Below are 26,445 nucleotides of genomic sequence, written 5' to 3'. Positions count from 1 at the left end.
CTGAAAGAGGAACCAGCATGCACAGGGATCTTGGTGACAGGACCTGTGTGCACACTTTTCCTCCATTCCAAATTTTATACCACACATATTCACACCGAATGCATGAAGAGGGCTTCAGAATATTAGCTATCAAATATTCTCAATTTTTTCATCTCACTGAGGACTACTAAACTGTCAGAGGACACCACATGTGCATAATTGAACAACGATGAAAGATACCTGCACTCACTTGGTTGACATTGCTCAAGTTCTAAGCACAGGACACAGCTTGTCAAAAGCTTTTATTGGCAAGGTCCTGTTCCATTATCCCCAGCGATATGTATCTATTCTCCTTGATTAAATATAATAAAGGACAAACATGTTCATCTCACTTTTGTACCTTTTCATCGCAGTCTTAACACAATGGAGGTATCTAACGAAGTGTAGGACTAGGCACACTAAAAATTAATGGGTTTAAAATTCTGAAATATATCTAATCCTAACCTATCACCCAAAATGGACGCGGGTGGCGCCGTTGGTTAAACCACAGAGCCTAGGGCTTGCCAATCAGAAGGTCCGTGGTTCAAATCCCCACGACGGGGTGAGCTCCCGTTGCTCGGTCCCTGCTCCTGCCAACCTAGCAGTTCAAAAGCACATCAAAGTGCAAGTAGATAAATAGGTACTGCTCCAGAGGGAAGGTAAGCGGCGTTTCCGTGCGCTGCTCTGGTTCGCCAGAAGCGGTTTAGTCATGCTGGCCACATGACCCGGAAGCTGTACGCCAGCTCCCTCAGCCAATAAAGCGAGATGAGCGCTGCAACCCCAGAGTCGTCTGCAACTAGACCTAATGGTCAGAGGTCCCTTTTCCTTTAACCTATCACCCAAGGACATAATGTTTAGAGAATCACAGACATCCAGCTCTCTTCAGATGCCCTTATAATGTCCCCCTGCCACCTCTGCACATTCAGCAAAACATCTGGAAGGGACCTTTGCACTCATCCAACTATATCTGCAAGATACTGAGCACATGGAAGATCCATGTGCATATAGCTGTCAATGTGATAAAACCATTTTCAGATGTCCCACTGAATCTGAGGAGGTCAGCATGCACAATCCCACTCTCTGCACATTGAGTGAAGGTAGTTTTGAAAATGTGAAATGGCTTCTTTCCAATTCCATAATTCTAATTTCCCCTTAGTCTTTCAGACTAACATTAAGCAGTTAACGGAGCAGCAGATGCGGCTAAAAGTATTTCTCCTGAATTAACATTTTTCTCACTATCCAGAATGCTGAATGACTAGCAAATTCCATGAGGGCCAATATTCACACATAATGTTATTTATTTTCCAAATTTAAAACTCTTACCATTGAAAAAGAAAGAAGTCTTCCATATGGATCTAATTTTCTAATGCATAAGTATCTGTAAACAGTCACACTCCAAATCAGCCTGCGCATACTTTGTATGGTGGAGAGAGAATATTTTTTTCACTTGATTTCCCCCAAACAGCAGCAAGACTACAGCTGTGCACACACTTCAGCTTTAAAGCATGTTCAAAACACATTCTCTCCCTCAAAGAATTCGGCACTGTAGATTGTTAAGGGTTGTTGGGAACTAACTCTGTGAGGGGTAAACTACCCCAGAATTATTTGTGGGAAAGGATGTATTTTGAACGTGCTTTAAAGGTTCAGTACATGCACAGCCTACCTGTTGGACAAAATCCATGGCAGCAGATCAGGTGATCCATCAAATATGTGTAATAATCAATCAGAAGAGCTTTTAAAGGAACCCCTAAGGTACGCCACTCACTTCTTCTGCATCCCTCCCATTCCCTCTTAGAAAGTTTTATTGTTCCCTTTGCATTGTTCAAATATGTATCTCCTTTATTATAACACCCAAAGGATTGTACTCTAAAAATTGCAATTATAAAAACTTGCTAGGCAAGCAACACTGCTTTAAAAGTACACGTTTCTAGCATGTACTTCCTGAGAGAAGCCAGTTAAATGCTTCATTATTACTCCAAAGAGAGGAGATAATGATCCCACAGTAGTCAGTAAAATATATACTGCATATATATGGAAATGATCAGGACATTAAAATACTCAACCTGGAGATCTCTATCAATAATAATTATTCCTCTTATTTAATTTTCCAGCAAAAAAGAAAGATTAACTTTATCTATATACCTGTGCACATTCCAATACAGGACCCAAGCCCAACCTGCAAGAATATGCTATCTGCATTTGGTACAAGCAACTCTGCTTGTCTCCTAGCAATTGCTACTAGTTTTGAGGGGTTTTTACACAACTCCTGTGCATATCCTGAAGTGCTGAGAGGCACAAGTTCTAAAGTACTAAAAACTGCCCAAAGGCTTCCCTAATTTCATTGTTTTGAAAACACATTTTGAACAGGAGGAGACAATATGCTTTTCTCTATTAGGTATAACTGAATGAAAAGTGTCTGTCGTTCAGATGTATTCCCTTCCTTATTTGCCTCTCAAGTAAAATACTTTGGTGTTTGTTCCTCTTCGTGTCTCATTCACTTTTAGGCACATGAAACACATTTCAGTTTCCTGCTTATAATACTTTTTTCTGTTTGCATTATCTTTCTAACATTAGTGTGTCTCTTTGGAGAAGAGAACTGTGGCATAAAGATAACTCTCCGCCTCTTCTTCAAGTGGGCTCCAAGCTGAGCTCCTCTTGGCTTTGCAACTGCAATGCCAGATATGAGTACTGATTCAGCCTTCAGTCTTATCCTACCAAGGTGTACAACCGTGATTATGGATATTCCTCTACTTAAGGATAGCATTTCAATAAAAAATACTTGTGTATTGGTTCAGTATCAGTTCCAGCAGCAAGGCCATAGGTGACAAGGCACAATCTTATAAGATCTGGATATTTATATGAAAATCTATTTGGATCTGTTTCTTCAAGTTACAGAAGATGACTTGCAACAAATAGTGATACAACCTGGTTTCTTTTTTAATTCAAAAGAAGAAAAACAAAGTACCCCATTCAATATTTGAGACTCAGTCATCACAGCAAATGGAAAGTGAAAGACTTTATTTACATACTGCATGACCGTCATAGTGATATCTAAGTCATGATTAAGCATAAAAGCAAAAATAGATTTGAGTTTGTGGATTGTACTCTGCCGTGACTATGACTCAAAAGGCAATTGGATCAAAGGGGAAAGGGAGAAAAATACTACCATATATACATGCATACATGGGATGAGGAGCTGGGCAGCCATCAGATATTGTGGGACAGCAGCTCCCATCATCCCTGACGCCTGGCCATGCTGGCTGGGGCTGATGGGAGTTCACAATATCTGCAAGGCCACAGGCTTCCTATACCTGACAGCAAGGGGATTGGTAAAAGGGCTCCAGAGAAGCAATCTTACCGAAGACAGAGAATAGAGATTAACTTATTGAACAAAGAAGCACAAGGAGAAATGAGAAATTTTAAAAAATAACATCTCTGCCAACTTGCATTTAACTGAGGCATTTTGCCACATAATGAAAAGGTGTCAATCTATTTACTGCCATTAAAAAAGAAAACCCACCGTAAAAGCTTTTAGGGCTTAATTTTGCTTTTGCTTTTCTTTTTTCAAGGAGCCAAGTGGCTTCCTGTTACATTGTGAAGGCTTGCAGGGCTAAATGCTTTGCAGCTGATTGACCATCATCATCAGTCTGTTCCCAAAGAAGAGCTGTTTCCAAAGATCCCCAGCTCCTACCCAAATCTGCAACAAGCCACATTCCTGATACTAACAAAGTTAAATTTTACAACATGATGTCAAGGGGAAATCCTTGATAAATCTTAGCTCTCCCTTTCCCAATGCTGCTGCTGCTGCTGCTATTTTACCACCCTCCCCAGTGCAGTGCTCTGAGTGGACCTAGCTGGTGTGACATAATAACGCACAGCAGCTGGTGGAAAGGAGCAGGCAGCAACTTTGCTGTGCAGTGTCCAATTCTCAAAGGTCCCATGCAGAACTGTAATTGCCTAGATATTATCTAGCTTTAAAAAGCAATAAAGTTGTGCCTTAGTTGCCCATGGCAACCTGGCTCATATGATATAAAAAAACACAGCACACAGATGTTTATATGCTGTGATCTTATTGTCTTGGACTCTGTGGATGGGAGTCATCCTCTAATGTTAAGAATTCTGAGGAATCTATTTTTAAGAGGGGAAATTCCTTATTTAAAAATAATTGCACCCAGGGAGAATTAAAATCGAAGCCCTTATTTCAAGCATAATAGCTTTAGCTTTCTTTCTGACCCGCCCCCCAAACAGACTGCCCCAAAAGTAGTCTTGCTCCCAGTTCCAGCCTACAACTCTCACAGCCTAAATAGTTTGGGGATGGCAACAATATTCCAATAGTGACCTTGGTGAGAAAGTCATGGTAAATTTCAGCATAGGTCAAACACAAATACAGAGATACTTCTGAACACTTAGGAAGTTAGAACGGTAGCCACAACATGCACATACTGTGATCTTACCCACTACTGGGCTACATCTCCTCCCTCCAAGGAAGCTCACTTGGTTGGTCACCATGAGAACAAGATGGTGGACTAGATGAGGCTTTGGTCTGATCTTGTTTTGTTCTGAACTAGCAAGCTGCCTTCTGGGCTCAAAGAGGATTTCAGATACAGCTCGGCTCTACACCCTGTCCGCCTCAACACTCATCTGTCTGAGATGCCATTCATCATTAGTCATGCTGTGTGGCGTTTACTGTATGAAAAACTCTCTCTACTAGAGAGAATCAATCTCTAGTTCATAACACACACACACAAACAAAAGTCAACAATTATGTCTCTCTCCTCCATTCTTAGGCAGTGACCTTCGGAGAGATGAAAAGAAGACCCACACAAAGAAAGGATGAGAACCTGTAGACACTGGCACACAAACAACATCCATGGAAATCAAATCACATTAAGTGGAACCCCCAGTTGTAAATCTATGACAAGTTGCACAAAGAAAAGAAAAGAACAGAACAGTATCCAAAGACTCACTTAGAGAAGAATTATCAACCATACAAATTAATCTAGTTGCAACATGGTTATACCTCAATACAAAGGGTTTGATACCATGACACAGATAGGCCATCAGGAAACTATCCCTCCATTATAACCCAGCCTTTCTCCGCTCCCCTCCCCAGGCATAGGCCTTTGTGTTTTTCTAATATCACAATGGGCCTAAAGAGAAGATCCTGCTTGCATGCCATTTCATCTGTTTGCACTTCAAAAGAAAGCACCCAAAGCACTTCCTGCTTTGGTGCCTGCTGCCTACTTTGACCTCTGGAGCTGCAACGGGCAAAGCTTAGCAGCACAAGCCAACACATGCCCTGATTGAGGTAGGGCCTATAATGTGCTGGGAACTGCTCCCAGCCAAGAGTGCATGGCGTTTAACTCGGTGAGCATGAAGTTCTTACCAGTAGCCTGCCCAAAGTGGTTAAACCCCATCATTACCATCATCAACACTACAGTAGGCCCACCCAGTACACTGTAGGCAAGAAGCACCGCAGACACCCGGTTGGAGGTGTCCTTCGCTTCTTTCTGCTTGAAGTATGGCAAAGGTCATTAGTTATACACAACAGGTTTAGCAACTATATTTAGTCACCATCACTGCATACAGTTATGAAGGCGCAAGGTGATCCTGGCCAGAGCCATCCAAGACCCCACTTCAAAGTAGCCTTTAACAAGCAGCTCTTGAGGCAGTAAGGTAACCAGCTTCTAATTCTTTTTGCAAAGTATTGCAGTCCTGCCCAGCTAGGCAGGGGGGTGGGGAAGAATCCTCTAATCCTTCACTTACCTAGATAAAGTTTTTAGCATCATGGTTTATTCATTACTGAATCACACACTGTTCTTTCCAAATCTGAGATCAGCTTACTTCCTGCAGCGAGGCATTTTTTAGAAACAAAAATATTCATTGTCCCTCTAAGCTGTACGAGCAAACAGGTACAGGCACTATTGCAACAGGAGTCATGATTCAAAAGGACAAGTTAGCCAGAACTTTCCTTCACATTACTGTCTAATGCTTTTTTTTTTTACATAATGAGAAAACATAATGTGATTTTTCACTATAGACAGGAAGGGGAAACCTTCTTAGCTTGAGGACCACAGTCCTTTCTGATGAATTTTCTAGGGGCCACATGCCAGTACTTGGTGTGGCTGGGGCAGAAGTGGCCAAGCTAAAGGATGTGGCACTCACCTTTGTATAGTAGGCTACATTCCAGGCTGCCAACAGTATATATACACATACACACACCATCACAATTTCTTCATCCAGGCAAGCAAGAAACATTATCACAGTTCAAGAACACATTCCTTGAACAGACAGAAACACACAAGAAGGGTGCAGAACAAGGTCAGTGAAGGGTTGGTCCTGACAAGAGGGTGTGGCCTAGGGCTTGACATTTGGTCCCTTGGCCAGAGGTTCCCAATATGGACCATCTCCAAATAACTAGGAACAGGACTCTCAAATCCTTCAGCTAGCAATCTCCGCCACTGGCGCGCACACACACACACACACAAAGTTAAGGGCCAGATGATTTCTTCCTCAGAGAAGAACATTGCAAGTCCAGAAATATGTACAGAAATATTCAGAAGAGATTCAGGAAGAGGAAAAAATTAAAAATGATGGTGGAGAGCTACGTGCTATTTGAGAGCATGCACATTTCTTGCGTCACAAAAAGGAGCCCATTTTATATCTCTATGGCCACTTAGGGCTTGCACTTTTCCCAGATATATTTCAGGAATGGTATTTTTAAACATTCTTGCCTCCATCAAAATAGAAGCAGCCAAGCTAAGTCTTCAACAAAACTAACACTGGTAGAACACTCCTGGTTTTACCTCCCACTAGAAGTGAATCATAGAGTTGGAAGGGTCCACAAGGGTCATCTAATCCAACCCCCTGCAATGCAGGAATCTTAACTAAAGCATCCATGACAGATGGCCACGCACCCTCTGCTTAAAAGCCTCCAAGGAAGGAGAGTCAACCATCTACTGAGGGAGACTATTCCACTCGTACAGCCCCCATTATTAACAGACGCTTATTACATACACCAGTGAATAGCACAGCTCTTCAATGGCTAGAAAGTGCTCACGCTTATGGGTCGGATTCCACGAGATGGTTTTTGCTTACAGACATTTCTCCTTTTAAAAGCATGACTTTTTGCAGTAGTCTCATGGAAGAGTTGTTGGAATCTACTCGATTCCGAGTAGTGATGAATGAGTTGACAAACGGCTTTGTATTCCAGATCACCAGTTGGGGCACAGAAGGATCAAGAAAGCTTCCCTGTCTGTCTACACACACAGAGCTCTCAAATTATTTTTTGTCATGGCCTTCCTTTTCCTGTGAACTCGTATACCCAGTGTGAGTGACTTACACAGCAGTGTTCAAACTTTCCACATTCATCTACCTGCTGTGGGCCTCTTGCGAAACGGCAGAGAATCAGGGATGTGCTTTTAGGAACACTCCAAGGACGACTTCCGGGTTGGCGCCATCGCCGAATGGCGGGCTCCCTCCGTGCTCCGGAGGGAGCCGGCTCGGCAGGGGTTGGGTTCTACCGCGCCGGCGACGCGGGGACCCTCAAAAGCCATGGGCACGGAGCCCCATGGACATGGTGACTCGGCTGGCACCTTTGCGCCCCTCCCCGGCCCGCGAAAGAGCCTTTTTAAAGGCTAAGGAACGGGCGCCTGGGGGGGGTGGTGCTTTGAGTCCGCCGCTTCCCCTGCCGAGCGAAGCCGCATGCCATTCGGTGGAGAGCGCTAGCTTCTTCTATTGAAAATTTGGATCCAAAAGAAAAACCCGTGAGTAATTGGACTATGGACTAAAAAGAGGGATAAATTTTTAAAATTTGGTGCGAACGGGGGAGGTGGAAAAAGGAAGTCAGCCCCCCCTTTATTGTAGAAAAGACAAAACAAAGGACTTGACAACTAAGATCGAGTGTAACCCTATCTTGAGGAACTAACAACTTCGCGAGGGAAAATTATAAGTTTGAGCTGGAGGAGAAAAGGAGAATTTGCATTAAAAAGCAACCCCCCCCCCCCCGGAATCCCTGGAGTGATCTGCGAGAATACCTGGAGAAGAGTAATGGAGGTTTTGACAGCTGTCAAAGAGCTGTCAAAACGGAAGAACAAAATAGAGACGCTGTATTGAGGACTTTGCCAGTTACATTTGGATATAAATTGGATACAAATTGTTTCAAATAAGGATTAACAAGCTATTTGGACTGGTGGATGTGATCTGGAAGGGAACTCAGTTACTGTAATCCATCTAGAGGAGCTGAGGGATATTGCATGTGTTTTTGCTAGGAAACTTGAACAGTTGAACAGAACTTTCAACCTCCTGGGAAACTGCAGAAATGGAACATTATTTTGTCTACAGAGGTCTACATACTACAAGAAACAATGGATTTATCTGTTGGAAAATGAAAGGGACATGACGTAATGTTTTGCTCCTGAATAACAAGCCTCTGCAGAGGAATTAGAAGCTTTTGGAAAAAGAACCTTTCTGCGGGAGAACAGGGAAACAAAAAGGAGGAGAGCGACCGACAAGAATAAGGAAACAACAAGAACTGGACAGAACTGGAAGTGGGGACATTTGGGATATCCAGATTTGACAAGCTTATGGAAATAAAATTGGAGTTTTTACTCCTGGATACAAAAATCTGGATAGAAGAAATGGGCCCCTTTTTGAGATAGACTCCTTCTAAGATTGGACACTTGTGATTAAAAATGACTGGTAAAGAATCAGAGAGATATGGGTTTAGTGAAATGTGGGAACACCAGGAAGATATTAGAATTGGAGGGATATAAGGAACGCAACAGGGAAAGAGGGGAGGGAAATTTGGAATCCAAAGGCTGTAAAATTATTTTTTCTTTCTTTTTGTATCTTCTTTTCATCTGCACTATATCTGAAAGGGGGGAACTCGTGGAAGGGAATAGATAGATCTTAGGGGATGGGAATTTGAAAAAATTGGGTTATTGACGATGAGTGTAATTTGGGGATAAGAACTTGTTGAATCTAATTGTTTATTTAGAAGATTTGGAACACAAGAGGGGGGAGGGGGAAGTCCTGGTCATTGGAATTTAAATTGGATTTAATTTGTTTTAATTTGGAAAATCTTAATAAAATAATAAAAATTATTTTTTTTAAAAAAAGGAACACTCCAAGGAAAAGCCGAGCAACAGCAAGATCTGTTATTTACAGCCTGGCAATACATTGCAATGAATTATCAATAATAGTGGGCAACTGGATTTGGGGCAATATGTCTTATGGATACCCTCAAGGAACCCCATGATTCTGTGGAGCTACCTGTCTTAGGCCAGGATATGGTTTCTGCCAACAGAGATCATTGCACTTGAGATCAAATGCATTTTTCTCTAAATCAGGATGGGAGAATGTGCCCTTCCCTAAAATAAAGGGCTTGGCATTTGAAGCTATGGTCTTTCATCTTGTTGTACGCTATGTTATGGGTTCTACAGCTTGACCTGTGGGGACAGGTGAGTAGATGGGCAGACAGAGAATTGGGCTAGATCGCCCCAGTGGTTCCTTTTTCAATACTTTGCTGTTAGCAGTGTTGTGTCAGAATCAATATTTTTAACCTATGAAAAGTATTTAAATGTACACTGGCTAGGTCTTATACCAAAAGTGCTTTTCCCTGACCTCCAGTAGCAGTGGGTCAAATACTTTAGTTTAGATATTGCTCAAAAATCATGACTGAATAGTGAGTACCAAGTGCGTGGAACATTTTGCAATAAGCACTGACAACTTAGCAATCAAATTCCATTGTAGCAGTTTAAAGTGATGTCTGAGTGATGTAGCTAAATTGACATATTCACATATATAAGCCCAAGTTTTCAAAAGCGGTGAGAGATTTTTGAAACCAGCGTTTGCAGACAAGTTGGTCCTGCAATACAATTTCAATGCTGTATGCACTCTAGAGTGTTTACTATTTCTCTCTGATGTTTGTTTTTCCATGAACTACACAAGCTCTGAAAATTAGGATAAATATAAAAATATGACTACTGTATAACACATTTAGAGCACTCTATACATATCACTCTGATCATTCATCCACCTATGAGATGTTGCAAACTGCGGGGAACCTGCAGTGTGATTTAGAGTTTATGCAGAGCAAAAGCAATATATACATCCATCAACTATACATCAAATGAGGGATGGCTTTTACAGGTTTGTTAAAGCTTTGTTCTGCAGACTTTAGTACTGCAAATAAATGTGAAGATAGCGATCAGTTTCATATTTTTGATGCCTACAAAGTTGCCCCAAGAGAATGAGCTATGCTTGGGGGGTAGAATCCCAAAATTAAAAAGAAAACTTCATAGGTTCTCAGATCAGAAGCCAAATATTTGTGATCTGTTACTAAAAGCAGCTCAGGGTATTACACTGCAGCCTTATACCAGGTCAGATTATTTGTCCACCTGGCTCTAACTATCATCAGGTCTCCAGGGTTCTTCCCACATCTTCCCATCACCTTGCTACCTGATCCTAAGGTGCCAGGGACTGAAACAACCTGGGACCTTCTCTATGCAAAACAAGTGTGCTGTCCCACAGAACTATGGTTACCACTGAGGAAGTCCACCAAGCACAATGACAACTTGCTTCTGAGGAGATATGAATAAAGCTATACTTTTAATTTCCAGAATTGACAATTTCTAAATGGCAGCTCAGGACTTTTGCTGGTGATTTCTGGGATAAAGCAGCAGAAGGCTGTCTGGCAGCCCAACATTACATGGAAGCAGAACAAACCCCAATAGGATTTGCTTTTGAAGACATTTAGGACCAAAGCATGCTGCATTTTGCAACCTAGTCTCATGTGTGAAGCAGCAAGTGACCCCTTCAGCAAGAAATTTAGGCTGGATTAAGACTTAATTTGCAAATGGGTTGTTTAGATCTTGCAAGCAGTCAACTGGCAACAAGATTTTTTTTAATCCTTTTTGAAGAAGGGTGAGAAATAAATTTAATAAATAAGTATCCAATTTCACCCAGAAATGGTAAATCTCTCTATTTTTTAAAAAGGCAATTTTTCTGCCAACAATGTCAAAAAACTTGCACGCATGAGGAGCACTGACCTTGCAACACCGTAAATTAGTTCCACTGAAATTAATGGGAAGTTACTAGTCACCATGAGTAACTTTCACACTCATTTCTGTGGGGTCCAAGTGCAACAAAAGTTTTTAGTCTGGGTCCAACCAGTTGCTAACCATTCCTTCAAGATCAGCCTTTCTCAAGCCCACCGACACAATGCCAAGCCACAACCAAGGCCCAGAAAACCTCTCCCTTCTCCTCCACCGCTTCCGTTGCACGCCACCCTCCTTGCGGAACAGCCAGTCCCTTCCACCGAACGAAACACACCTTTGCAGGCAGCGACAAGCCGATCGCTCCCAGCGTCCCGTACTGTTGCCAACGCGTTTTGCTTATAAATGCAGCCTCCCTTTCATTAAGCGAGTGCATTACAAAGGGTCCATTACCGCAAATCTGCAGGCAAATTGGCCTCGCGGTGCAAAAGCGCCCTTTGTAAGCAAACGTATTGCATGCGCGGCGGCGTATAATGAAAATAATCGTTTCACAAGCGAGGAGCAAACAACCGGAGGCAGCGAGCGAACCGGAGCTGCAGATGTTGGGTCGGGACAGGACCGTGGGAAGCGGACGGTGCCCCTTTCAAAGTGTTTCTGCTTCGCTTTCATGGAGCCGAAGTGTTTCGCCAAAAGGCCCTTCAAGTGGAACGATGGCGTGGCAGCCTGCAAATCGCCCTCCGAGTAGAACCACTGACTTCAATGGGTCTACTCGGAGTAGGACTTAGTTGGAAAGCACACATGGGATTTTTAGTGAAACCAATCTTTTCCTTAATCTCTCTTTTCTATCCCTTTCCTTCCTCCAGGCGGCTCAGCAAACTGAAATCAACTCTGCACCTTTCCTAGGCTGTGCAAAGCAAACCAGCCGAAGGATGGAAATAAAACGGGCGGTTTTTTTCGTCCTAGCTTCCTCTCTATGCCATCCAAGCAGCACAAGAGATAGGCGTTTAACTACCAGACTTCCTTAAGAAGTCGATGACACAATCAGGACAAATTCCTTGCATAAGCCTCGCGTAGGAAAGCAGCGCCGTCTTTGAAACTGCAAATTACAAGCATATTCTTAAGCGCGCGCACCGCACCGCGCTGCCCCCGACCCCGAACTATGCAACAGGAAATGAAAATGCGAACATCTCAACCAAAGCGGATTTTCAAAACAAAACACCACTGTATATTAGGTTTTCAAACCCAGCAGCAGCCCTGTCTAAAACGTGCTTTTGACCAAACGGGGAATCCCTTCCTAGCTAGCAGCAGCCCAGAACTGCAGCTGGGCTCAGCGTGGGAAGTTACCAAGGGGCGGGGTGCCTGTGCAAGCAGGTTTGCCGTCTGCAACTCGCAGCGCCACCCTGAGCGTGCCTCCTCCGAAGTAAGCCCAGCAGATCGGGCTCTCTCGGTCCCTGGCGGCTCGACACCTGCACGACTCCGCGCGGCAGTCTCGAGGGCAACGGGACCGTCCAGCTCTGGAAACCAAGGGAACCGCTCCAAAGGTCACAACGCAGCCCGGGCAGCCCTTCGAAGGCTTCGCCGCGGCGCCCGTCGCGCGTATTCTGGACTGCACTTGCAAAACAACGCCCAAAAATAAAATCGCGCCACTTCTAGTTGACAAGACACCCCCACCCGCGAGCAGCCGGAGCCCAGCTCAGGGGTTCCGGCTGCTCCGCTGCCAAGCGAGCCTCGGTCGGGGAAGTCCAACCAGGCGCCCGGCGCTCCCTCCTCCTCCCCGACGCCCAGCCCGGCGCTCCGACGGGCCCTTACTTCTCATCCACATGCAGGCTGGGCGAGCACTTGATGGCGAGCCAGGTTTTCCAGTGGACGTGGCGGACTTTGTAAACCTGCCCGAAGCCTCCCGAGCCGATCTTCTCCCAACTGCCGAACTCGCTGGCGTCGAAGGTTTTCAGCAGCCCCATGGGCCACGCCGAGCGGCCCTCCTTCTCCATGCGGCCCCCGGATTCTTCCCCCAGTGTGACAGCCGGACGACTCGCCCCCCCGCGCGAGACACACCTGAACTGCACGGCCTCCCTTCGCCGACTGAGCGCCCTCCCATCTGGCGGCGCCGTCTCCTTTCCCCAGGTGACTCAAGGTGTGCTCATTCGCCAGGCCCTGACGTCACTTCCGGCCTTCGGCAAAGCGAGGCGAAAACGCGGGGGTGGCAGCAGCAGCAGCAGGAGGGCAGCCTGGGCGGCTGCAAGAGTTGCGCGCTGGGGGTGGAAGGCTGCTTCCCCGCGGGAAGGAGAGAAGGCACCGCACCGCCTCGGGAGAAATTTGCACGGCTCCCGCTCTTTAGATTGAAAAGGAGAGTGTGCGAAGGGGTGTAGCGCCCAGGTTCAGTCTCCTTCGCCTCCAGAAAAGGCTACGAATGGCCCCACCCAGGAGTGCCAACTTGAATAAAATATTGGGGGGGGCAGGTAAGCCCCGCCCCTCAAAATCGATCACAAGACGCAGCACGCGCACATCATTTGAATGGCAATGCTCATCAGCTTTTTGGGGGGGAACGAGCCCCCACGAATATTTTAGGGGGCTGGCCGAAGGGACCTCAGCCCCTAGGAGTTGGCTGCTCTGGCCCCACCTGATAGTCCCTCAAGACCGGCGAATTACTGGCAGATCTGTGCTGGACCATCCGCACATCATTCCGATTTATTAGTGGTTCTGCAACGCGTCCCTAATGTTGGTGTGTTATTGGTGCGCTGTATCAAAACAAAAGTGGAGCCGCCGCTGTCACCACCCGGAGCATTCGGAGTACCAAAGGTTACTTGGCAGCTACCAGGCACGCACCTATTGCAAAGGAAGTTTGTTTATTTAATGTCCTAGCTTTCTCCCAGCACAGTACCCCAGGTCACAACATGCATTAACAACAGGTGCAGGTTAAAAACACACCAATCAGTTGTATTTTTAAAGAAACAAGTAAATTGCTATATTAAAAACAGCACTGAATCCATGCAATTTAAAACCACTTAAAAGCACAAGAAAATATACAACAACACCCACTATTAAAAGACCCTGCTGCAAAACAAAAACCCCCCTATGCAACAAGGAAACAAGGGGGCAACAAGGAAAGCAGAGAGGGAGTCTAGCCTCCTGCAGAGAGGAGCTCCACAGTCTGGGAGCAGCTACCTAGAAAGCCCTCTCTTGTGTCTTTACCAAATGTGTCTGCGAGGGTGGTAAAACTGCTGCTGTTTAAAAAAATGTTTTTACTCTGTGGCCCCCACCCCATCCCTGCTTTACACAAACTGCTGTTGTTTAAAACCAACTATCACCCCCCCCCTTTGTGTACTTTCCCCTTCTCACTCCCATGCCATGGTCATGGCAGTTGTGCAGCCTGCCTTCTCTTTTGCTCCTCTCTGCAAACCCAGGATTGTGGTGAGGCAGTACAAATCTTCCAATGTGGGATGCATAAGGGCAGCCTTCCTTTTTTTATGTATATAGGAAGAAAAGGAAATAACGGATGCAGTGTATCACACCACTATTCTTGGCAGCCTTCGTTCATTTCAGTAAATCACAGTTTCTATTTAGTGCAAGTTAGTAAACAAAAGCCATACAGCACCAACATTTGGTGTATTCTTACCATGCCTTCTGCCCCATTTGCTCCAGATGGTTGTTGGGGGGCTTACTGGATGGTTGCGGGGGGGGGGGCTTACTGGAGCAGATTTTAAGGGTTTGCAGAGGTTGCAGGGAGATCAGTTGCCAATTTGTTGTTGTTTTTTCAAAAAAAAAATATTGATTTCCCAAAATTTTAAACAAACAAACAAACAAAGATATTAACTGTACTTAATCCAATCTTAGTAACATTGTTAAATGACTTCCTCAAATCCCCCTGGCTGAGTTTCATTGGATATTATTGTAACAGTATTCCAAAACCAATTTTCTCATAAAATTAACTTAGTCACTTAACATCTTTCTTCCTTTTCATTTTAACTTTAAACATTTTATTCTCTAATGTCACATATTTAAATCCTAAGCCTATCTGGTATTTGCAAGTTTTTCCAATTAAGTTATCTTAGCATATTTAACTAAATAGTCTTTGAATTTCATCCAATCATCCTGGTACTCCTCCTCCTTCTGGTCGCGGACTCTTCCAGTCAGGTCGGCTAGCTCCGAAAAGTCCCATCATCTTCATCTGCCATTCCTCCACTGTTGGGACTTCTTGTGTTTTCCAATTCTTAGCTAACAAAATTCTAGCTGCAGTTGTGGCATACAAAAACAATCTAACATCTTTCTTGGGCAATTCCAAACCTGTTATTCCCAGAAGAAATGCCTCTGGTTTCTTAATAAATGTATATTTCAACATTTTTCCCAATTCATTATAAATCTTCTCCCAGAAGTATTTCAGCTTGGGGCAGGTCCACCACATATGATAAAAGGTACCCTCTTTTTCTTTACATTTCCAGCATAGATTATCACTATTATGATATATCTTTGCTAATTTTACAGGGGTTAAGTACCATCTATACATCATTTTCATAATATTTTCCTTTAACACCATACATGTAGTGAACTTGACACTCCACAACCTTTCCCAGTCTTCAAGCATTATGTTGTGTCCCACATCTCCAATCTATCATCACAGATTTAACTTGTTCATCCTTTGTATGCCATTCCAACAATAAATTATACATTTTAGACAGATTCTTAACTTTAGAGTCCAACAACTCCGTTTCCAACTTAGTTTTTTCCACAGCAAAACCATGTTTCTTATGATCAGTTGCTAATTTGTTTTCAGATCCAATATAATGCTCTCATGGTGACCTTTAAATCCCTAAAATGTTATGGGATCAAGTTAGTGGCATTTGGCCACAGAGTTGGCATGGGGTTTCTTCAAATGGGAGCAAGCCCTTTTGTGGTCTTTGTTTGCATTTCTGTAACCTTTTTATGTGTGAGGTTACGTGCACAGATTTCAAAGCATTTTGTTTACAGCTCCTTGGTTTGAGCTCACACCCACCCACAATGCATGTAATTTTGAGCAAGCCTAGTAAAGCCAAACTCACTCTGTGTTTTATTGATGCCCACCTTGAGCGTCCTCTTCTTGTGCTTGCCTTAGGAAATTGCAAGGTCCAGGAATTGGAAACACAGTAATCCACCTCACAGAGCTGAACTTGTTGTATGTTTCAACATGTTTACGCAGATAACAAGCGCTCTTCAAACCAAAGAACATGGAAAGATGAGACAAATGGCTTTTGTAGTTAAAACAGAAACAACAAACTAAGAAGTACCGACTCGCCCCACCCTGCCCCCCTCAGGGCTAGTCAGTTTTTCTGATGGTTTGATAATTACAAGACTCTTAGTAGACAGAGACAGAAAATGGTTGGAGAGTAGGAATGGTAGAATATGCCCATTTTGGTGTCTCTGAGTTTATCGTTTTTCCAATCTTTTTTAATTTTTAAGGAAACTTTATTATTACAGAACATCAAGTTTTCAAGGTAGATTACAACATCGAGAGTAATAATATGGCAATATTACAGACACAATGAATGTATAGAACAGTACTTATTTCCAAAAAGCTTAATTAATTCATTTTTCCATTCTTGAGTTCTCAATATTTCCATATCAGTTTGCAATTAAATAAAAATTCCTCTGGATTTTTTTGGTGAGAATATCTTATAATACACATATTTCTGCTGCAGTTCTTCCTACTATTGTATATGTGCTTGTCTAGTCCTGTGGCTCTGGACAACAAACAGGTAAATGACTGTGGCCTTCTGCTCTTTGAAAGGAGAGATGTGGGCCATGTCAAATGTTGAGACATCATCTTAGCTTGTGTTTGGCCATGTACCTTAACCTCTGCTGCACCTGTTGATTAATGAACCTTGTACCCTGACTTATGTACTGAAGTTATCTATGCTTCCAAGCCTTTGACAAAAACAGAGACAAGGGTCCAGTACAGTTTCCACCAGTGAGAACCAGGACAGTGAGCGCTTTGCTCAGTGGATGTGAGATTAGTGTTTAACTGTCCCTTTCCTTGCAAGCAGCTGCAGACAGATGACTTCAGTCACACTGTGGCAACAGAAAGGAAAATTCCCCTTCTTTCCGCACTTCTAGGAACTACAGAGTTAAGGATGTGAACTCTTGAGTTCCTTCATAGCTTTTTGAACTAATTCGGTGAACGTCATTAAACCAAACTAGTTTATTCAAAGCACTGGTCAAACTGGGGAGGAGGGTTAAGGCAAATATCATGTCTAGTTTGGCCCTCAGGCAGAGGAATCAGACTCTGGCACTGTTATAGCATAGCTGACATAACTTCATTCCAGTTTAAAGTGATGCTGACTTTCCATAAGTCTGTGTAAGTGCACTATTATTTTCACCCAGCAGAAACAGAACAAAGTTATGTCATCATAGTTATTACCTAAGAAAATAATTCCTGTATTTGCTGTGTTCTCTCATATGCTGCATATTGGGCTGCATATTGTAAGATTTTCTGCAGTAACAGAAAAGGTAAATTTAAAACCAAGGACTGTTTCACAGCAAAACTGAACGGCCAGTTTAACCCACAGGTGAATCTACTGAAATTGCAGAGGAAGGACACCATAGAGAGTTTCTAAGGAATGCTTTCCATGGTCAAAATACATTGACAACAAATGTGTAAGAGAGGTATCACTTTCCCTGCCTTTTTCTCCCTTTCTTGCCCCTCCATTTAATACGTTTTTCTGAACTAGTCTAGCCTGTTGACCAAGTTGAGAATATACTGTTTACCTAATAAAAATCAGAAGCTGGAACTTGAAAAAACATGCATAGGAAGGTTGAGCAAAGTGCTACAGATAGTAAGGGGGGGAGGGAGAAATCAAAGTTATATTCTAGCTTAAGAAGTGAAGCAAATCCAAACCGTCCCCAAAACCTGATTGTCCATAAAAGTTAATTATAAGTTAACACACAAAAAATGAAAATGGTACCCTAACAAAACAACTCCCATAGGTGTCATTTTCACATTCTCTACAAAAGGGTGACTTGTATATGCACAGCCAAGACGACTCCTGAGCCTCTATTTAAAAATGTTAAGCTCTCTCATTATGATATTAATGGTTAAAATTAAGAAGTCCTTGCGACACATGTATTCTGTTGCAAGGCTTGTCTATAAGGAGAGAAAAGGGTATCTCTTTGCCTTTTCATGTAGACAAGCCCTTAAACCGAATATATGTGAAAGTGTTGCCCAAGGTCTTCTCATCTGGAAATGGTGCAATAACTGGAATGACATTTAAGGAATATGACAAACACTAGAAAATAGCTGTTCTTCTTTAAATCTGGATTTGATTAATGAGATTTGGAAAAGCGCACCACACAGAAAAGTACTTTTGAGTAGCATAGTGGAAGATACACTTTGATCCAGTTGGGTCATCTATTCAAAGGTTAGAGTGTCTGTAAACTGCCCACCACTTTACAGCTGTTCAGTAATCTGTTGTCTGATCCTTGGAAGCCCTGTGTTTATCTATAGTGGCAGGTCAGGGTTAGTGGAGATAATAGTCAGTGTCTCTCTAAAGGGCATTTTGCAGCAGATGGCCGAGACCCCCAAATTTTCACCACTTTGTATCATTTGTGTGTGGCATCTGAAAGTGTAATAAGTACATCCTTATATCTGCATTTTTCTCTGGCTTTATTCGAATGCTCTATATTTTTATTCATCTGTTTTAATTTTAAAAAGGTAAAGGACCCCTGATAGTTAAGTCCAGTCACAAACGACTCTGGGGTTGTGGCGCTCATCTCGCTTTACTGGCCGAGGGAGCTGACGTTTTTCCGCAGACAGTTTTTCCGGGTCATGTGGCCAGCATGACTAAACTGCTTCTGGTGAAACCGGAACAGCGCACGGAAACGCCGTTTACCTTCCCACCAGAACGGTACCTATTTATCTACTTGCACTTTGACGTGCTTCTGAACTGCAAGGTTGGCAGGAGCAGAGACCGAGCAACGGGAGCTCACTCCATCGCGGGGATTCGAACCGCCGACCTTCTGACTGGCAAGCCCGAGGCTCAGTGGTTTAGACCACAGCGCCACCCGTGTCCCATTTTTATTTTATTTACTTTCAAAGCTGCCTTGGGGGCCACTGATTTTACAAACACAGGCAACTCCTTGTTTACATGAGGGTTGCATTCTGGGTCATCATGCGCATCCACGGAGCACCCATACACCACACTGCTCCACCCCCTTCCCCTTCTGTCAGCAGTCACGTACCAATTGAATGCGCACAAAATGGTCTATAATAAATAGAAAGATGCAAAACCACAGGAAGCTGGATTATACTAAGTCAAACTATTGGTCCAGCTAGCTCAATATTGTCTACATTGATTGGCAGTAGTTTTCCAGGGTTTCAGACAGCGGACATTTCCAGCCCTACTGAGGACTGACTATGGGACCATTTTACATGTGAAGTAGATGTTCTATCACTGAACTGTGGCCCTTCCCCTTTATATAATAAGTTACAATAACTGAGTTATGTTTGCAGAACTTCTTGTATCATCTTTGTTAGGGAAGCTGGAGTTGTGCATGTTGAAAGTAATAAATTGGGAGAGTCACAGGGGCTGTCTCTACAGAGCCCAGTACAGTGGTACCTCAGGTTGAGTACTTAATTCATTCCAGAGGTCCGTTCTTAACCTGAAACTGTTCTTAACCTGAAGCACCACTTTAGCTAATGGGGCCTCCTGCTACCGCCGCGCCGCTGGAGCATGATTTCTGTTCTCATCCTGAAGCAAAGTTCTTAACCCAAGGTACTATTTCTGGGTTAGCGGAGTCTGTAACCTGAAGTGTATGTAACCTGAAGTGTATGTAACCCGAGGTACCACTGTACAAATATGTTGAACCAGTCATTGTTGGCTGTAGTGGCAAAGACCTTCTGCACATGTAGGATATTAAAACGTATTTTGTGAATTATTCAACTATTTCCTGATCTCTCCCCAAGTAGCCATGTAAGGGATTGGGGGTGGTGTCATGCCTAGCCCTAATCCAGAGAGCAACTCCCCAGAGGAGGAACCATGCCTCCCACTTACCAAAGTCTTGTGGGGATCAGGCAGGGTCCCCCATTGCCAACCCGAGAGTCCAGGGGAAGCTGAGCAAGGCTGAGTACAAGGCTGCTCCTTAACTGACGGGAACTTTCATGTGAAAAGTGTGCTCCTTTCCTTATCTTGTCAATCCTTTCTATTACAAGATTCTAATTCCATTTAACAGATAAGGAACAAAGGCAGAAAGATAGTGAGTGGCCTTGGACAAGATTAAGTCCTTCAGCTGCCACATTTGAACCAGGCTTCTCTGAGATCCAAGTGTCATAGGGTTTGGTGGCTGGAGGGTTGCCACTTCAGTGCTCCTGTGCCTTCTAACAGTCCGTGTGACAGGCAGAAACTGATATGCAGCTCTCCTTAGTGCCGTAGCACATTTCTACCTGTTATGAAGCTGTTAAAACCACAGGCACATTACTTGAAAGAAAGGGGTTGGTGGAAATAATAATCTTAATTGGAAGTGGTGGGAAGATTCAAATCATAACCTTGCCCTATCGCAAGAGGAGAGTGTATGGGGGGGCAGATATTCTCCCAGAAATGTTCTTGTCAGTAAAGCTCCTTAATACAGTGGTACCTCAGGTTAAGAACTTAATTCGTTCTGGAGGTCTGTTCTTAACCTGAAACTGTTCTTAACCTGAAGCACCACTTTAGCTAATGGGGCCTCCTGCTGCCGACGCGCCGCCGGAGCATGATTTCTGTTCGCATCCTGAAGCAAAGTTCTTAACCCGAGGTACTATTTCTGGGTTAGCGGAGTCTGTAACCTGAAGCATATGTAACCTGAAGCGTATGTAACCCAAGGTACCACTGTACATCCTCCTACAAACTTTTCCCTTTCACATGGTGATACCAGTTCAGATGGCTAGACCATTTCTCTAAAATCCTGAAGAGTATGTAGTAGTTTCACAGATTAATGTCGCAATTACACATTTCTCTTTGATTAGATAAGAGTCCAAGTTCCCTTTCTTTGGAGGATACTGTATCAAATGCCCAATTATATCTAGAAATACATTAAAATAAGCAAATCATTTTGCAAGCCACTACCATTATGGAATAATAAGATCACAGAATTGTAGTGTTGGAAGGGACCCTAAGGGTCATCTAGACCATATCACTAACCACTTGACAAACTACAGTTCCCAGGATGCCTTGGGGGAAGCCATTGTCTTTAAATCTATGGTGGACATGCAGCCACTGTAAAAAAGGAGAGCAAAAAGCTGTAAAGTTCCTTGTACTCACCACTGATTAACAGTAGGGAAGCCTGGCAGATGGCAGCTGTAGTCCAAAACATCTGGGCAAAGTTGGCAAAGGCTGCTTTGAAAAACTAAGCTCTGGTTGTGTTAATTGTCAAGTCAATATTGTCCTGTTCCCAACAACAAGGTGTGCAAACCTCCTAATTGAATAGAATAGACGTTTTTGAATATTTCCTCCAGCCTCACTCGAAACAGAACAGGAGCACTATTTAAAATTTGACTGGGGGATTATTTTCTTACTTCACTATGCAGCTCAATTAACAATTATAACAATAATAGTTTCTAAATGTTAGGTTTGAACTAACCTCCTCCACACACAGAACCAGACTGGATTCATGCCTTTCATCTTCGCTAGGCACATAAATTGAGTACATACCATGCTGCAACCTACGTCAGCAGCTGTCTATGCACGCAGGAAACTTTAAAAGGTGACATCCCATTTCTTCTGTATTGGCCATGGAAAATGCCACTGCTTGTTTTCTGTAGTTTCATGCATAAACCCATGAAGTGTCTTTGCATTGTTAAGCCAAGATTTGGGGGCAGAAGTCTACTTTACATGCAATGTTTTCCCCAATACACACAAAAAACCCTGTAAAAACAAAGCAAAACAGTAAAATGAAATAAAATATGTAGAGGATCATATGTGACGATCATTCAAGGGTCTGTTTTGCTGGGTGAACATCCTCTGCCTGTCACAACTTTCAAATGAGCATACAACTTGCACAATCTTCACACACGTTAGTGTGCATCAGTTTGTTCATGCAACAATGTACACCTGTGTAGAGAAAATACTGTGAAGTGCCACTCAGTTTCCCTCTTTTTGGCAGCTCTCCCCTTTGGCTACATTCCTGTGATGTTTTATGCATATGCTCAAAGATCCTAAAAATGCCCTCGCATCTGAATGACTTTAAACAGCTAAAAAGGTCTTTGGAGATCAAAGGAGCCCTTTGCATGCCTAAAATTACTCCTAAGTGTTAAATATTTGCTGTATTTGCTTATAAGGGGCTTTGGGTTTTTCAGAGATGAAAGATTCAAATAATCCTCTTTATCTACATTGGTAGGTTAAGACAGCAAACAGTCGAGCTTCACAGAACTCTTGGAAAATTAGGAACATAGACCTGATTTCTTTGTTGTCAAAAGGAGCAGAAGTCCACCTAATTTGAGCTTCATTATCTTTCCCTCCCCCAATAACATAAAATTGAAAAAGAACCCATAAATGCAACTGAACTACAGCACGAATATTAGCTCTGACTGCAGGATTCTTCATTGAGGCAAGCGACTCTGTCCTCCTTGCTGAACTGAAAAATTCCCATTTCCAAATTGATCATGCTCTTTAATTTTGATAACATTGCTTGCTTGCGGGGCTTCCAGGCAGGCAAGGCAGGCAGAATCTGGTAGAATCTCTTCTCTCTCAGGGAAGTTTAGGGAAGCTTTTAATGACTGATGTTTTAATGTATTTTTAACCTTCTGTTGGAAGCCGCCCAGAGTGGCTGGGGAAACCCAGCTAGGTGGATGGGGTAGAAATAAATAATAATAATAATAATAATAATAATAATAATAATAATAATAATAATATCACAGTTCTTTGTGCTTCTAGTATCTGCTTCCAATCAAAGATTGCCCATGTGTGTGTGTATGAATACATAGATGAATTTATAACTGATTTATTGAACCCGCCCACCCACATATTTTTTTATATAAAGGAGTTATAGTAGGTTGTTTTACTACACACTTGGTGAGAAACAGGAGTACTGCAGAATCCAAGGGCCTTTTAACAAGTGACAATTAAGAGAGTCTTTTAGGCCAGTGCTAGTAGCATCAGAGGTTAGCATCAGGGCCACTCTAAGCTGTTCCTGTGCATTAGGAAAGCCATTTCGTGGAGTCTTACTTGGAAGTTGAATCTTAGCTCAGCGTGACAACAGAATAATGTCCCCTACCACACCTTGCCCTGGTCAGCATTGAGGGGTGCCTATAAAGGTAGAGGGTCCCAGGCTCGCCCTTGGAGCATTCTGGCCCTGCTGTCCCCCATGCTGTCACTGCCTGTTTACCTGCCTTCTCCAAGCATGCAAGCAAGGAGAAGGTGGAACATGAACATCCACTTCACCTGGCCTTGCACTCCTCCGTTGGGGGGCTATTTGGATTGGGCTCATTGTGTTAGAAGTGAGGAGAAGGGAGCCCTATTCAGAGAGGGCTCCCATCCACAGTGAGGATGTGATGCCCAAGAACCCTCCAAAGTCCAGAGCTGGTCCCAAAATGAGTCTTTGATCCAGGTGAAATAAAACTTAGTTTCACCCTGTCCTGTCTTAGTCCCTTTTGTGCCTTGTGGTACACATTTGCAAAAGACTGCAACTCTATTGCAGTTTTGAATGCTCAGGGACCTGACTTTTAAACAGACTGACATCCTTCATGTACTTCTTGTGTTTCCTGGGGACAGATGCTTCCTGCATCAACAGATCACCCTCCATCCATCATTGTTATGCTAATCATTGTGCCCCACAATAGAGCTTCAGCCCTGGCAGTTGAGGAATGGGGACTCTTCAGCACTAGCTGATTCTGCTAGGGTGAAAGAAGAATGCACCTAAGCAGGAGCGGCTTTACTCCTGTCCAAATATAATGCAGTCAGCAGGAGCAATGGGCAAAGATCTGCAAGCAAACAAGAATGCAATTTTCAAATGACTTACGTGGAAAAATCCTAAGGCTGCGACTCCCTGTGGACATTTACTTGGGGAAAAGCCCTGTTGATGGAATTGTTTCTAGGTAAAGATGCTTAGGATTGCATTGCAACACAGATTTTGAAAACTGTGTTGTATGTTGTATCCTGCATGATGACATGAGAAAGATCCAGTCACCTTCTTAGCATAGGTCGTTTCCTCCAGTGCAGTGTTGCCTGTCCACCAGAGTAATAGAGATTTAGATACCCATTGACTGGTTTGGTGGCAGGCTGCTAAAGGGGCCTGTGGGATGGGGTGTGGGAGAGAAAGAATCACCAACTGGGCTTGCTTAAAGTGCTCCAGGAAACAGCTGTATTCCAGTTTATCTTTCACATGTTGAAATGCCTGATTTCTATCTACATATTTGGGTCAGAAACCTTCCTAGAGATAGTCATCTCCAGGTTTCCCTTTACAGCACAACCTATGCACATCCGTTGCAAAGTAATATTAGGTAAGCATCTCTAGGGTCTGCAGTGCAAGTCTATATACATGTCTACTCATAAGTAAACCCAACTGGAATCAATGGGACTTAATCTTAAGTGGTGTGTAGAATTGGAGCCTTAATTTGGGGTCTCAGTTGACATGGTAATTTGGGAAACGTCTTTCTCCTTGCAAAATATCCTAGGGATATAAGGATATGGAGAAATATGGGTTGTGCTGAACTAAGTTCTACTCTCCCAGTATGGACTCCCTTTATCAAATATACAGCCCAACAAGACAACAACAAGACCCCACCAACAGCATATGAATCAATCTGGCTTACTTGACCCAACAAGCCCTCCACCCCCTCACAAATACAAACAAACCCCATTGCAGCCAACCACAGACAACCAACCACAACCTAGGCCCCGAACCTCTCTCACTACCAAGGGACTATAACAAGTAAATAGAACGAGAACCTATCTAGCTGATGCTGACACAAAACCCCACACGTACACTGTAAAAAAATATAAATTTCACTACCACCCCTCCCCTCCACCCCCTCTTCTTCCTGACCTTATACTGTACTCAACACTAATGTCTCATAACAAATGTAACTGATCTGTAGAAAAGACTTTACAACTTGAAAAAAGAGACAAGGCATGTACTTTTGTAAACCGAGAAAATATTTTTTATTATTATTTTTAAAAAACCTAAGTTCTACTTCACTGAAATTAATGTACCTAAGTTAATCATGCCCATTGATTTCAGTGGATCTACACAGAATGCGACTGACATTGGATACAGCCCTGCGAGAATTAGCCATATGTGGGCACAAGTCTGCAATGATTTCTGAGACCACTGAGATACATTATGGGGTCGCCTCAAGCATGGAGATCATTGCAGGCTGCATCCATGTTGTCATGTTTTCATGGATGATCATGTGAAGAGAAAAAATGACCAACAGCGGCTGTGTGAAGTTTCAACTAGCACAGGAGAATCAAGTTTATTGAAGCCTATCGCAGAAATAGCTTCTGAATTGTAAATCCTTTAAGGTATGGATCTATTTACTGCTACTCATAAGAAGAGCTCTTCAGGATCAGACCAATGGCCCATTTAGTCCAGTGTCCTGTTTTTACTGTGGCAAACCAGATGCCTGTAGGGATCCCACAAGCAGAACCTGAATATAACAACACTCCCTTTTATAAACTGATGTGTATATATATAATACATGCATAAATATTAAAATGGCATTAATTCTTCTAATTTCATGCACATTACTTTCCCCTGATCTGCACAAGAAGAAAGACACAGGTACTTTCTAGTATGTAAGCCAGGCTACAGGACTGGCATGGACCCTGAAATATTAGAATAGCAGTATTATCAAAGGGGAAGCAGACTACGTGTGCTCAAATCCCAACCTGTTAGGGGTATTATGAGTGTTTTCATAACCAATCACCAAAAGAAGTAGCAGTGGGAAAGATGGCTGTAGTATATTTCCAAAGAAGGGCTCAAATAGCAAGAAATAATGGTTTTTTTCCACACACCGAGAAGCTTAGTAGACAAGGTGTATTATTCCATTTATTAACTTGTCTTATCTAGGAACGTTTATCACTAGCAATTGAAGCAGAACCCAGCTACTCTGACAATGTATTTACACAATAGATTTTTTCATCTCCTAAACTATTTAAGTGTTCCCTGGGTATGTACACACTGGTATGGAGATATATAATGTATGAACCAGGTGATCGCCATATGGATAGCAGCAATTCCTGTAATTGCAGTGTCTAAAAAAGAGTTGCCGTGACAGTCCATCATGCTGATTTCTTGTTTCACACATTACAGTGTGAACTTAATTCGTTCTGGAGGTCCATTCTTAAGCCGAAACCGTTCTTATTCTGAGGCGCACTTTCGCTAATGGGGCTTCCCGCTGCCGCCGCCACGCAACTTCCATTCTCAACCTGAGGCAAAGTTCGCAACCAGGAGCAACTGCTTCCAGGTTAGCGGAGCTCGTAATCTGAAG

The 26,445-nt window shown here is 43.2% G+C and overlaps 1 protein-coding gene across 2 annotated transcripts in view; it reads right to left on the bottom strand.

Annotated features, from left to right (window-relative positions):
• Positions 1–13,496, bottom strand: part of RIPK4 (receptor interacting serine/threonine kinase 4) — a 31,150-nt gene extending 17,654 nt beyond the window's left edge. The window contains exon 1 of one of the 2 annotated variants that reach the window (XM_083734756.1): positions 12,825–13,496. In XM_083734756.1, the coding sequence (XP_083590882.1) occupies positions 12,825–13,006 (182 nt within the window). In that variant the 5' untranslated portion in view covers positions 13,007–13,496. The remainder of the gene's footprint in view (positions 1–12,824) is intronic. The other variant, XM_083734757.1, reaches the window with a different exon arrangement.
• Between the last annotated feature and the right edge of the window lie 12,949 nt (positions 13,497–26,445).

Source organism: Podarcis gaigeae (assembly GCF_964106915.1).
Source record: "Podarcis gaigeae genome assembly, chromosome: 4".
Lineage (NCBI taxonomy): Eukaryota > Metazoa > Chordata > Lepidosauria > Squamata > Lacertidae > Podarcis > Podarcis gaigeae.
Note: the sequence above shows the minus strand (reverse complement) of the source record. Positions and strands in the feature narration are given on the sequence as shown.